Source organism: Seriola lalandi, unplaced genomic scaffold (assembly GCF_002814215.2).
Source record: "Seriola lalandi dorsalis isolate HSWRI2012SDOR001 ecotype SW California unplaced genomic scaffold, Sedor1 jcf7180002054581, whole genome shotgun sequence".
NCBI lineage: Eukaryota > Metazoa > Chordata > Actinopteri > Carangiformes > Carangidae > Seriola > Seriola lalandi.
This window is the reverse complement of record NW_019525134.1, coordinates 2,698,031-2,711,862: the sequence shown is the minus strand read 5'-3', so window position 1 is coordinate 2,711,862 and position 13,832 is coordinate 2,698,031. Positions and strand designations below refer to the sequence as shown.

Genomic DNA, 13,832 nt, shown 5'->3' with positions numbered 1-13,832 from the left:
CAGGCACCAAAAGAACGGGGCAGTGATCGCCCGTTGCAGCCAGCCTGAGATCAGCTGGTGGGGCTGGAGGAACACAGATGATGAGTACCTGGTCACATCCATCGCCAAGGCCTGTCAGATGGACGGTGGAGCCAAGGGCACCTGTGGAGCGCCAGCCTGCCGACAACGCGGGGAAGCTCCCGACTCCTCGGATAGTGATTTTGGTAAAGCTGTTGTTTGATTTATGTGTGTGGACTCATGTTAGACTTCTGGTTGTAAAATTATTTTTATCATGTACATAATCATTAACGTTGTGGTCTATCAACAGATATTAATGCTAAACATAAATGCCAAGCAAAACAACACTTTCAATTCTTCCTGCATACATTAGGTTTGTTCAGCAAATCCATTATCAACAGTTTATTCAGCTGAGTATTAACTAGCAGTAAATCACATCTATGCTTATATCTCCTGCAGAGTTTACATGCTCCAGTATAAGAAGAGGTACATGCAGTTTCCATTAATGTGACTTCGTTATATTCAGACTCGCATGGTTTAAAAATGTGACTTGACTGGAAGTAGGACAAACTGAAAAACAAATGTGCATCTTTTTTAAAACTCGGTTTTCGTTTTGTTTTTATTTTTCTATTTTTAAAACATGATGCATAATTTCAAAGTATATTTTTGGAGTGTCGTGCACGTCTCAGAGGGGCGTTAGTACGATCACTGGCTGAACAACAACAGGCTGGAAAGTGCGTGGCAGCACAACACGGACAACACTGGCCGAGTGCAGAGAGAGGTTGTTCAGTTGTAACCCCGGAGTAATTACCCGTCCTTCTCTGTGGTGGCTGTTGAAAGCTGGTCATTTGTGATTGTTACTAATAGCAACACTGTAGTTCTGTCATCAGGAGGTATTGATTTTCAGTCATTACAATTAGTTTCTGTTGATCGTGTCCCTGGCACGATTCCCTCCCTCTCCTCTCTCTCACCGTCTTTCTCTTCCTCTCCTCAAAATCTCCTGTCTGTCCTCCCACCTGTGTCTCCAGACTCCTCTCTGACAGGCGGCTCCGGCTGCGATGACAACACTGTGCCACAGAAGCTTCTGATTCTAGACGCTCGCTCATATACCGCCGCAGTGGCAAACCGAGCCAAGGGTGGAGGCTGTGAATGTGAAGGTGAGCGTGTTGGAGCATTCAAAAAGTCCTCAACAATTCAGCCAATCTGAATTTAGATTTCTTTATCGCATTTTCATTCTTCACAGCTATAATAATACTTGTCATAAACCGCAGCAGCAGGCAGCTCAGACTCTCTGATGGACCCGCTGCACACCAGCACCACACGACCTGCTCAGACTGGATAGCAGACAGGCAATTAAAAAGTTAAACATTGGACGTTAGTGGAGACCAAAAACAAAGGTCAAAGGACAGTAAATATATAAGTTGCTCCACGTCTGGTGCTTGTGTAAATAGGCAACTGTTTGCTCAGAAGTTCAACATATCAGCTTTATTAGGTGATTCTGTCAGATGTTGTGTTTTCTGCCTGTTCCCCTGGTCCCATAATGCAGTTTTAACACTAACAATGTTTTCAGCAGGTTCTGGTGTGATAGCAGTGTAGAGAATATAACTGTAGGTCTCATACAATACAATACAATACATTCTCCTGTCGGTCCTAGAGTGCTGCTTTTTGTAAACAGTGGCCCCACTCTCTACAGTACCGTGATATCCTTCCACCACTGACTGCACACAGTCACGTCTACAGTCGGCTGTTTAACTGCCAAGGTCATATGAAGGTGTAAATGATTATTATGACCAGCATCTGAACGTGTGGCGCTGTTGTATCTTACAAGCTAAATATTGTTTACGTCCGGTGACCTTCATCAGAGTTGTTTTTGTGTGTTTGTGTTTAGAGTACTACCCCAACTGTGAGGTGATGTTCATGGGAATGGCCAATATCCACGCCATCCGTAACAGCTTCCAGGCGCTGAGGGCCGTCTGCAGTCAGATCCCAGATCCAGGAAAGTAAGTCGATCTGTTTGACCTTTCTCTCTGAGCTGCTCTGCCCTCGTTTGCACGGGACACACACACACACACAAACACACACACACACACACACTTATTATTATTATTATTATTATTATTATTTTTATTATTATTATGGCGTCACCCCGCAGCAGAGCAATACCACACACAGATGTACCTATGTAGATTTGTACCTATATACTCAGTCCCCTCTTGTGCTTCCAGCTGGCTTTCATCACTCGAGAGCACCCGTTGGCTGCAGCACCTGTCAGTCATGTTGAAGGCAGCCACCCTGGTGTGTTCAGCAGTGGAGAGGGAAGGCCGTCCCGTCCTGGTGCACTGTTCAGATGGGTGGGACCGCACACCCCAGATCGTAGCCCTTGCCAAGATCCTGCTGGACCCCTACTACAGAACATTAGAGGTGAGAGTTTGAGTTTTTGTCTTTTTTAGACGCAGTGTTGGATGATTTGGTCTAGATTCACATGTGGACACATTGTTTTAAATGTAGTATTAAGCATAGTTTCTGTTGCTCTATATTACTGCTACCTTCAGTACCGACTAGCGTGTCGTCCACAGGGTTTCCAGGTGCTTGTAGAGACTGAGTGGTTGGACTACGGCCATAAGTTTGGGGACCGCTGTGGCCACCAGGAGAATGCCGACGATGTGAGCGAGCAGTGTCCCGTCTTCCTGCAGTGGCTGGACTGTGTTCACCAGCTGCTCAAACAGTTCCCCTGCCTGTTTGAGTTCAATGAGGCCTTCCTGGTGGGTGGTCACACAGCACTTCTCATTTCTTTCTGTCTTTCTGGTAACAGTTAGATCCATTCCTGTGACACTATTTCATCAATAAAATTCAAAAGTTTGAGACATGGGCATAACATAAAACCATGTTAAAACATACCATTTAATATTTGAGACACTGCTTTGAAAATGCTGCAGCCAAACAGATATCATTATCATTCACATTATTTCACATCAGTCAGCTGTTATATCGAACTAGCAGTGATAATTACATCACAATAAATATGAATCACTGTTATAAACACCTGACTTCCTGTTTGGTCTCCCGTGTGTCCAGGTCAAGTTGGTGCAGCACACGTACTCGTGTCTTTACGGCACGTTTCTGTGCAACAACGCTCGCGAGAGGGAGGCGAGGAACATCTACAAACGCACCTGCTCTGTGTGGTCCCTGCTCCGCACGGGAAACAAGAACTTCCAGAACTTCCTCTACATCCCCAGTCATGATATGGTACCGACCAGTTTTGATAGTATGATTCATGCCTTCGTAGAGAGCCACCACGTAAATACAGTAACAGCTGGAGGTTGCCTTTAAGGAGTATAGCATGAATTAGCAGATCTGTACTCTTACTACTTTTAGATCCTGAGCAGAATAAGTGGCCTGATTAATGATTCATGGACAGAACGACTCCAGCTTCAACTTTAATCTCCAAACTGTTTTAGATCAAAGATTTAAAGCTTTCTATTAAATCTGTTCCACTTTCTCTGCCTTTCTGATCCACACTGTCTAAGAAAAGCATCAATGTGATCATAATACACCACCCACAGCTCAGGAAGAGCAGCACCGATCGAGTCATAGGTATCATCATTACTGTGTGCTGACCTTCCCCCGTCACTCGTTCGTCCGCCAGGTGCTGCAGCCAGTCTGCCACACTCGGGCATTGCAGCTGTGGACAGCTGTTTACCTGCCGACCTCCTCCCCGTGCACCGCTGTGGATGATTCTATGGAGCTCTACCTCCCCCCTAATGTCACAGGAGACGAACTCACCTCCCGTTCCCTGGACAGGTACGTTGTTGTTTGAAGCAAATCTGATCTCTGATCTGTTGCTCAGTATCTGTACTTACTGTTCACTGAGCAGAGATTCATATGAATATTAAAACATTCACGTTCACAGAGAGTCACGCTGCCCTCTACAGCCACAGACAGAGAACTGTATCATTGTCAATGCTGCACATGGGAAAACAAATCCTTTTCTCCCATTTCCAGACTTCCCAAGACCCGCTCCATGGACAACCTGCTGACAGCTTTTGAGAACGGGGTGCCCCTGACACGTACATCCAGCGACCCCAATCTCAATAAGCACTGCCAGGAGGGTCGTTCTGCCATAGAGCCCTCGCCCGCCATGGAGGAAAGCCCTGCAGACCGCTCTGAGGAGGTCGTACCTGACACTGGACCGGACAGCGCTGAGGGGGAACCTCTACGTCAGAGTCCCACCAAGAGCCCAGAGGACGTCCCAGGCACAGAGAGCGGTGAAGACACACTGGAGGAGCCCTGTCTCACCACACAGCCCCTGCCCTCCCTGCCCCTTCCCCCTGTCCCTCTCAGGAAGGACATCACAGTCGCTCACACTCCTTTCCCCACTCCTGTCCTCCAACAGGCTTTGCCTCAGATCACAAACCCACCACTCCCACCCCCTCCACCGGAGGCTGAGAGCCCCCACAGGACTGCTGAGAGCACCACATCACCCACTCATAAATCAGAGCCGTGCTTACCTCTCCCCTGCAACGGCGCCCAACCTGCAGCCACACCCACCTCGCTGCTTAACGGCCACATGGACGGCCAAGCAAACGGCCTCCCAGAGTCTGCAGGCCTGCTGGCTGTTAAGCAGCTGACACCACTCCTTCCCATGGAGGACTCCACGGAGACTCTCACAGACGAGAGAGAGCTTCCCCCCACCCCGCCCCCCACAGTGAGCCAGGATCTAACCCAAGATCTGAAGACTGAGGAGCAGCCTGAGTCGCAGCCCGAGGTCCAACCTCAGAAGGAGAAGGAGGACATGAGGACAGACGTAGTGAAAGGAAGAGAGCGTGTGCTGACAGTTGCAGCAGCAACTGTAGACTGCACCCAGGTCGCAGCTCGCCACCTGATCTCCCAGAGCCAGCTGTCAGACCTGTCCCTGCTCGGCTCTCACTGGGAGAGCGTCCAGGGTCTGGTCCAGTCCGCCTGTAGCAGTGCTGCTCACTCTGGCTTCACCCGGGCCTTGCAGCCCAACACTTACCAGAGCCGCCGGCTCGCCAGTAAGCTGCTCCGCTCCCAGGGCTTCGCCATCGCCAACGGGTCCCAGTGCTGCCGCAGGGAGGCTCTGTGTTGTCCCAGCAGCCCTCTGCAGCCTGGATGGCTGTCTGCTGCAAGGAGTGCCGGCTACATCGGCGTGTGTGGCCCTGCTGCCGCTGCCCTCAGCAGCTACTCCCTGGCAGGCCATCAGCTCCTACCTGTGTCATACTCCTCGCCCTCTGCTTCCAGCTCCCCTCCCCCACCCCAAGCCCCAGCTTACCTCGATGATGACGGGCTGCCGGTGGCCATGGACGCCGTGCAGCAGAGACTGCGGCAGATTGAGGCAGGTTACAAGCAGGAGGTGGAGGTGCTGCGGCAGCAGGTGCGACAGCTGCAGATGAGGCTGGAGAGTAAACAGTACGGCACCCCTCCCTCAGAGCCAGACATCGACTACGAGGACGACATTGTGAGTGGTTTTTTCAGTGATGATATTATTCAGTGCTTTTATCTCTCTGCGGTAAATATTTAGTTGTGATTATCTCCAGGAGTGTCCTCTCTTCTCATGTTCCTGTCCTCTGATCTCACCTTGCTCTCTCTGTGTCAGACGTGTCTGCGGGAGTCAGACAACAGCAACGAGGAGGATTCTCTGTCCACCCACAGTGAGGACCGTCTGTCTGAGGGCAGCTGGGACCGAGTGGAGCGCAAGGACACAGAGGTCAGCCTTCTTTGGAGCCTTAATGTCTCTCTAATACACTCTGTCTCCACTTCCTCACCTGTATGGCTTTGAGCACCCTTTATTAACACATACTGTTCTGACAGAGATGTCTGTGTCTGTGTAGGTCACGAGGTGGGTCCCCGACCACATGGCCTCCCATTGTTTCAACTGTGACTGTGAGTTCTGGATAGCCAAGAGACGTCACCACTGCAGGTGGGGCTTCACCGTGGTTTTCTTACATTAATAAAACAGCTCGGGTGTTGAATATCAAAGAGTTTATTTTGGTTTCTTTGCTGGATTTGAAATATTTTCGTACATGTTTGTTATAAAGAGAAAAAGATCCTAATTAAAATGTTAAATACAGGAAAAGTCTCAATGCATCTTCTGATTCACAGCTGCATAAACACTGAGAGCAGCTGCTTTCATCATTTCCTCATGTGATCAGGACTGTTGTTGTGGGATGTTTGAGATTCTTATTATTATTAGATTATTTCTACTATTAATTTATTGATTACTTCTTCTTATTATAAATACGTAGTTTAAAAATGTATGATGTCATCACAGGTTACCACAACCCAAAATAACAATGTGTCTCGTTTTTTTTTTTTTTTTTGACGAACAGGTAAAAAAGTAAAAAACCTGGTCCTTTAATGACAATCTGAGAAACATTCGATTTGTAACCAGCTCGATTCTGATAATCAAATCCTGTCGATTATCAGTAAAGTCCCTCTTGTTTATTGTGACAGAGATCTGTCACTGTTCTTTCTGTAGTCTCTACTGTTTTGTTTTTTTAATGAGCAGGGAGCTTTTTTTGTCTCACACTTTTCTCTGCGCTCTTGATGCCAAAGTGGCAGCCTGCGATTCAAGTACACACTTTGCTTTGTATTTTCAAGGCAATAAACCAAGCTTTGGTCTCAGCCCATGGTTTCAGCATCAAAGGCCCTCGGTTAGCCGGAGAGCTATTTATATGCTCCACTGAGAAACTGAGACTGAGTTGTCCCGAATTAGAAAAAGGAATGAAACATCCACAGACAGAGCTCCACTCTGAAAATACAGGGATGGACCAAATGTAATGATCTATTAGATGCTGCCTGTATGTGTGACCGTTTGAAACACAGCAGATGTAAAAGTTAAATAAAATGATCAAACAGAATCAGTCCTGTGGTTCACTCACAGGCTGTTAACTGTATTTAAACAGTGACATCAGCAGCCAGTGTCTGGAAACATTTTGTCTGTACCAGGGATGACGGCATCACCGTCACGCGCCACAAATCTCAGCCGAGAGCTGGAACACACCATGACACTGATATTAAGATCGAGACTATGTTTTGCACCAGGACGACAGTACAACAGCTTTAGATAGACAGATATAGTCCCAGTCTCAAGCGAAGAGAACTGTTGTAAAACAACAGGAAAACGATACAGCCACATGCAGCGCTGTGTGATCACACCTGAAACTATTCTTAGTCTTTCAGCACAAATAGTTTCTTGCCGTTTTCACCTTTGAGTATGTTTATGCCTTTTTTGACTGGGACTGTTGACCTTGCTCCACTTTCATGCACCAAGCATCTTGGTTCTTGAAATGTATTAAATCTGTACCTGAAATCACAGATTTGGTATTTGACATTTATTACAAACCAGTAAGTGATTTGAATATTTAAGACGAGGATTGTTTTTTTGTTTTTTTAAGTCATCATATAAAGTCCTGTCCATTACAACACACTGCTTTAAAATGACCCCTTAAACAGGAAGAGTCATTTATTAGTGCAGAGCTGTTATCATGTAAAAGTACTTTAAGCAATGTCTATTTAACTTAATATGTATGTTAGAAGATAATTCTATAATTATACAATATATATTCAGCACACATTAGAGTCCTATCTAACTAGTCTCTATTCTCAGGTTTTATTTCATTCTATTTTAGATGTAACTGGATCTTTATTTGCATTTGTTTCTCAACCACCTCATTTGTGTTTGTGATTTATGTGAAGTTGCTGCTGTAACGCTGCAGTTTTTCTTTATTCATCTATCTAAAAAAATGATCTGAACTTTCTGTTTTCAGGAACTGTGGCAATGTGTTCTGTAAAGACTGTTGTCATCTGAAGCTGCCCATCCCAGACCAGCAGCTGTACGACCCGGTGCTGGTCTGCAACACCTGCCACGACCTGCTCCTGGAGTCCCGCACCCGCGAGATCCGCTGCCAGCAGCTCAAGAAGGCCATCGCCACAGCCTCCAGCTGAGAGAAGCGTTGTGTAGTTTGGCCCGCCTCGGCTCTGTCCTGCTCGTTTTGGACGGATGAGCTGAGCGCTGCGTTGAAACCCCATCCTGCTGTGGTTTTGGCTGCAGGAGGGGGTGAATATGAGGAGGAATTGTTACCCTTTGGGAGGCTCGCTTTGCACTGGGAGGTGGCGAAGAGGAACGGGAACGTCTGAGATGGAGGCGTGTCAGCGGAGGAGGTTTTTCCTACAGAACAAACCCCTTCTGTTCAAAGACATTTTCAGCCCGGAGCACCGCAGCATCCTGCTGCCTCCACGCGGCTCGGTCCTCGAGCGGTGCCCTGTCCGAGACACATCTCCACCTGTCCACCCACCTTTAGTACCAAACACCTGCACCCTCCTTACAGACACTGTCTCGCACTTCAGAGGACAATCGCTCACCCTTCCACGTGTCGGGAACTCCAAAGCCTTTACCTGTACTATTGGAGGCTTTCAACTTCAAAAGAAAGGAATTGCTGCTACAGTATTTAAAAGTCTAATTTTGTATTCTTATTTTGTGCACTACTAGCTGTTGTGTTTTTGAGGGAATTTGAGACCAAACTTGAGCAAAAGGGAGAAATCTGCTGTTTACTCTGCCATCGCATCTTTTTTCTTAGAGGCCTGAATGTAATATGTAATGGGTAACTGGATCGAGTTTATGTTCTTGTGCATTTGGTGGGTTGTATATGTGTTCATTGCTGCAATGTGTTTTCAAAATTATGTATATGCACAGTCAATGTGGTTCTGTCTTTATCAATGCTTTTCTCCAGTATAGCTATGTTGCAACATTAGACGTTCTGGGGGATGTGTACGGACAGACCGATGCAATGCTGCGCGTTGTTTGTTTTGTGGGATGTGTGCTTGACATGTCAGGAGGAAGAGAACGTGCTGATGATGATGATGATGATGATGATGATGACGAGAGACTGCAGATTTCTGTGACGTCTCCTTCTCGTGAGTAAAAGTCAACTGAAGGTACTGTTGGTATTCTGTGATGTGAGAAGAGAGAATTTCCTCAAGGTTTTTTCTGCTGAGACGCTTGAGAATGAGGCTTAATGTCCACTTTAAAGCTTGATGTCCATCTGACTGACGACAACTCCTCGGAGCTGGCAGTGGAGACTGCTCGGGAAAAGACTGAACAAAGTGCTTGGAGTTTCTTGTTCTGTTTGGGGGCGTTTGGCGACAGTCCCCTTTGAAAAATGTGTTTGTGTCTACTGGTTGTTCCTTGAGACAATAGTGCCATATTTTGTTTTGTCTATTTTTAAAGCCTTTTTCTTTCTTATGGATGGCAGCAGGTTTCTAATTGGCCACCTCTCTGTATGTTTTAATGGTACAGATAGTTAGCTGCTTAATAACACTGAGACAACTAAAGATTAACAAGTGGTTCAGTTTGATATTGAGGCTAACCATTTCAGTCGGCGATCGGATGTCGCTGAGTTAGTTAAAGGGCCAGTGTGGAGGATTTAGTGGCATCTAGTGGCGGGGTTGCAGATTGCAGCCAACTAAACACCACCACCACCCACCCCTCCTTTTCCAAGTGCATAGGAGAAACTACGGTGGCGTAAAAATGCAAAAAGCCCTCTCTAGAGCCAGAGTTTGGTTTGTCCATTCTGGGCTGCTGTAGAAACATGGCGGGGCTCCGTGGAAGGCGACCTGCTCCTTGTGTAGATATGAAGGGCTCATTCAAGGCTAATGAAAACATGACGATTGTTAGTTTCAGTTGATTATACACTAATTAAAACATAATAATGAATATTATATTCCATCTGAATAGATCCTCCTGAACCCGACGCACTGGTCCTTTAACCTGTCTGGTTTCCTTCAACTAATATTTGGGATTTTATCACAAGGTGTTCATGAAGTCAGAATCTTTTAAGAGGAGCTCAGAAATGTAACATACATAGTTATCTGATCTGTAGTGGTGGCTAAAACCTGTCACTTAATGAATAATTGTTGTAAAGAAATGCACTGTAAAAGTTAAATCCCATGGGTTAAAATAAAAGATTATATCATGGATCAGTTTCCCTGTCTGCTTATTTACTTGTAACTCAAAGTGTCAAGGTATATGGATCATTTTGTCTCATCACAGGGACCGGATCAAATGGAGACAGACTGTGTAGAAATCAAGAACAAAGACTCACAACCTGAACAGACAGAGGTCAAAGCTGATGGAACAACCTGCAGCACTAAAGTACCAGGAGAGGTGAACATGTATGATTTTGATGTAAACGCCCTCAAATCAAATCCTCCAGTGGATTATTTATTATTATTTAACTGTTTGTTTATTATTTAGACTCTTATATTTTGAATCCAGATACTCTGTGTTGGTGATTTTGTGTTCTGAATTATTTGGCTGAGGTTTCTGAAAACCAGACAAGGAAAACACTATGTACATTTACTTAAGTACAAGTACAATTTATATCATTTACTCAGGTGTTTCTACTTTAAGTATTTCAAATTTATTCTACTTTATGCTTTTAGTTGACTATATTTCAGAGGTAAATACTGGACTTTTCACCACCCGTGTTATTGGTTAAAATAAGGTTTTAATGAGACCATCTGAATACTTGTTCCAGCCTGGGGAAACACATGAAGTTCTTCCATTTGTCCACCAGATGGAGCTTTTCCATCATGAAGAACACAGGACAGTACTTCTGCAACAAGCCCAGCACTTTCAGCCAATCAAATCAAGAGAGTGTTGCATAATTTTCATTGTTATGAATCATTTCATTTCTTCCTGTTCTCTGGTGATGAAAGACTAAAGTTCCACTGTAAAATGAATCAACAGTCGTTTCCTTTCTGAACAGTGTTGAAGGTGACATTTATTTAGGAAAATAAAAGGGGGTGAAAGTGTAACTCACACTCTAATGCCACACACACACACACACACACACACAGTCTATACAAAGACAAGACTTTAACACACCATCATGCCCAGCTGCAGTTTTTCAGACTTTCAGATTGCTGCTTCAAGAAGAGCAACGCAAGCTGATTCATGTTTTTATAGGAAAAACTCCTGCCAGTGTCCCTCACTGTACTCACTCAGCATGATCAATAATTCAGACCGAGGGTATTCTGGGCCTCCACCTGCTCCAACTACACTGCTCCAACTTTTCAGTGGAAAAGTTCAGGAAAGATTTTGACTTTTTTTTTTTGCAAAGCTTTGCACTGACTGGACAAGGTGAACTGGGCTGGAAAATAAACCCTATTAAAAATTTCACCTGATATCTGTGTGTGTGTGTGTGTGTGTGTGTGTGTGTGTGTGTGTCTGTGTGTGTGTGTGTGTGTGTGTGTGTGTTTAAACCCACAAAACTTTATTTTGAATTCTTATTCCTATAAGATACTAAATATTTCTTAAATATGTCTCTCTCTTTCTTTACTGCATCCATTTAACAGTTGTAGTTACCTTTCAAAATAAAACACAGGTTCGTTTTATATAATATGAAGCATTATTATAGATTAACTCCTCTGTACATGAATTAGTCATAATCAGCTCCACCTTCACTCACATGTTGTTTTTATATACAGACTCTGTAATGTGATGTGATGTGATGTGATGTAATGGCACTGACTGATTTTTCTAATCTCACATGTAAATGAAGATCACCAGGTTTACAGTCCACTAATCATAATATCCCTCTCTCGTCGCTCTCTTTAACCTCCTGGGGGCCACCTTGGATTACCTGTGGAGCACCCCCCCCCCCCCCCCCCCCCCCCCATTGATCATTAACTCCATCTGATTTCCCCCTGTGCCACAGCTCCCACTCACACCATCAGGAAGTGTTCGCCTATCGACACCATGATGGTAATGATCGAATTAGATTTGGCTCCTGCACACCAGGAGCCCATTGATGGGGCCCCACCTCCCCCCTCCTGTTGGAGCTCTTATCAGTGGAGAGCTTTATTGGAGGCGATGCCCGAGGGGGGAGGGGCCACTCTTCCTTTCCTGTCGGGGTATGCTGATAGATAAGTATAAGACCCCCTGCAAGAATGCGACCACATTGGGAAAAAACAAGTCATTGTGTTGTTGCCTTCACTCACTGAGACAGAGACGATCCAAGATGCAGCAGCTCATCCTGCCCGTTCTCCTCACATCCTTCTGGACCGCGTGCACAGGAGCAGGGGGTGAGTGTGTTTTCATTCATTATTGGAAAATATCTATTAATAATAATAATTAAAATAATGATGATAATAATGATAATAAATATATTTATTTATTTTAATGTATCTATAGCCTTTGTACAGGTCCCAAATATAGGCAGCAGATGTAACCGGGGTAATTACCTGAATCAGGAGATTTTTATTTTCTAATATTAATTAATATTTTCTGGAAATAAAAATAATCATCCTGTCTTTTAATATCTATAAATAATAATATCTATTTCTCATGTCTTTCTTCTCTCTGATCAAAATGTGTGACGTTATTTTACATGTAAGCACGCAATTTATTGATCACTAATATCTGAATTAATGTTCGATATTTAATTGCTTGGAAAAATAAACAACATTGAATAAATTAAAACATCAGGAAGCTTCTCAGTGAGACCAGTGGGGTGAAGTTGCTTTTTACCAGGTTTTTTCCAGCCGTGCCGGTCACTTTATTCAGTTAGAAAGTTGATCAATAGCGGAATCCCAAGAATCTAAAAAGATAGAAATCCCAGAATAGACGTAGAAATGCGGGAGAGGTAAAAAATAAATAAATAAAAAAAGACGGAGTGAAGAGCCACAGTATCCCGCGCCCAAACCGCCTCCGTGAAGCTGTCCACCTGCCCTGTCCATCACACTGGTGAGGCACCGGGCTTCGAGTGTCAGACAGGCTCATCTGCACCTTGCACCCAAACCGAGCTCCGCGCGCAGGGGCATGATGGGATTCAGAGATCCTGTATCTGCGGGGCCAATAAAAACTGAAGCAGCCGGATCACACCGAGCTGAGTCAGTCTCTCTCTCTCTCTCTCTCTCTCTCTCTTGCACCTGCTCAGATCTGCGCTCCAAGCCAATGACAGACGTTTGCGTCCTCGCTGCCGCAGAGAGACGCGTCAAGCTGCGCAGCGCCAATGTCTCCAAATGCTCAGCGGCTAATTCCGAGGCGTTAATTTCACATTAAAAGCCCCGCGGTTTGGCACCAACATTGTAATGGAGTAAATTAGCAGCGACCATGATTACTGGATAAATGACAAGGCTATTTTGGTCAGTGTGATCAGTCATTAGTCACCAACGCACCTCTCATTTGTTTTTCTCATCACCTCCACGTGCACCTTTTCTATCTGTCTTTAAGTTGGGATCATATTTGGCTTTATAGTATTTTTTATGCCACCCGGAAAAACCGTAGAGTCCAATTAAGTCCTTAAAGAGACAGTAATGAACAGAGCAGGATAAATGATGTTTGGATCGCGGCCCATTAGTTTGTCATTCTGAGGGAAGATGCCACTAAACTTCTAATTAAAAGCTCTGAAACACATCAATAACTCTCCTCCAGTTAATTAGATCATGTTTGTGGCATCCAGGGGAAGGTTACTGTCTATTTTCAGTGTCTGTTCCGTCATTAAGAGTTAAGGTATCTATGCTCAGAGCTGTGTCAGAGCAGCGGGATGCGCCCGCGCTCGCGCTCTCGCGGCCGAGGACCCGCAGCTGGACGCACGGGGGGATAAAAGTTTGTCCCGGGAGAGCGCATGAGAGAAAACACGTGCAGTGTGTCTGCAGCGAGGGCGGGAAACATGATCCTCTCTGTTCTGTGTTGTGAATGCATTGGCCCCAAATAATGACACCCTGATTTCCTTGGGGGCCCTGAATCTCTCCCTCGACGCTCCATCTTAAAGTTGGAGACAGTTCTGGCACGTGAGGGGGACTTTGGGGGG

At 45.3% G+C, this 13,832-nt stretch overlaps 2 protein-coding genes across 3 annotated transcripts in view; both read left to right on the top strand.

Annotated features, from left to right (window-relative positions):
- The window catches only part of mtmr4 (myotubularin related protein 4), a 34,892-nt gene extending 24,901 nt beyond the window's left edge, over positions 1–9,991 (top strand). For both annotated transcript variants that reach the window (XM_023418259.2, XM_023418257.2), the window contains 11 exons: positions 4–203; positions 1,026–1,154; positions 1,886–1,997; positions 2,223–2,418; positions 2,574–2,759; positions 3,073–3,243; positions 3,644–3,798; positions 4,000–5,473; positions 5,612–5,722; positions 5,847–5,935; positions 7,785–9,991. In XM_023418259.2, the coding sequence (XP_023274027.1) occupies positions 4–203; positions 1,026–1,154; positions 1,886–1,997; positions 2,223–2,418; positions 2,574–2,759; positions 3,073–3,243; positions 3,644–3,798; positions 4,000–5,473; positions 5,612–5,722; positions 5,847–5,935; positions 7,785–7,962 (3,001 nt within the window). In that variant the 3' untranslated portion in view covers positions 7,963–9,991. The remainder of the gene's footprint in view (positions 1–3; positions 204–1,025; positions 1,155–1,885; positions 1,998–2,222; positions 2,419–2,573; positions 2,760–3,072; positions 3,244–3,643; positions 3,799–3,999; positions 5,474–5,611; positions 5,723–5,846; positions 5,936–7,784) is intronic.
- A 1,998-nt stretch (positions 9,992–11,989) lies between these two features.
- The window catches only part of ca4a (carbonic anhydrase 4a), an 8,426-nt gene continuing 6,583 nt past the window's right edge, over positions 11,990–13,832 (top strand). Inside the window, exon 1 of the mRNA XM_023418200.2 lies at positions 11,990–12,102. Within this exon, the coding sequence (XP_023273968.1) occupies positions 12,039–12,102 (64 nt within the window). The 5' untranslated portion in view covers positions 11,990–12,038. The remainder of the gene's footprint in view (positions 12,103–13,832) is intronic.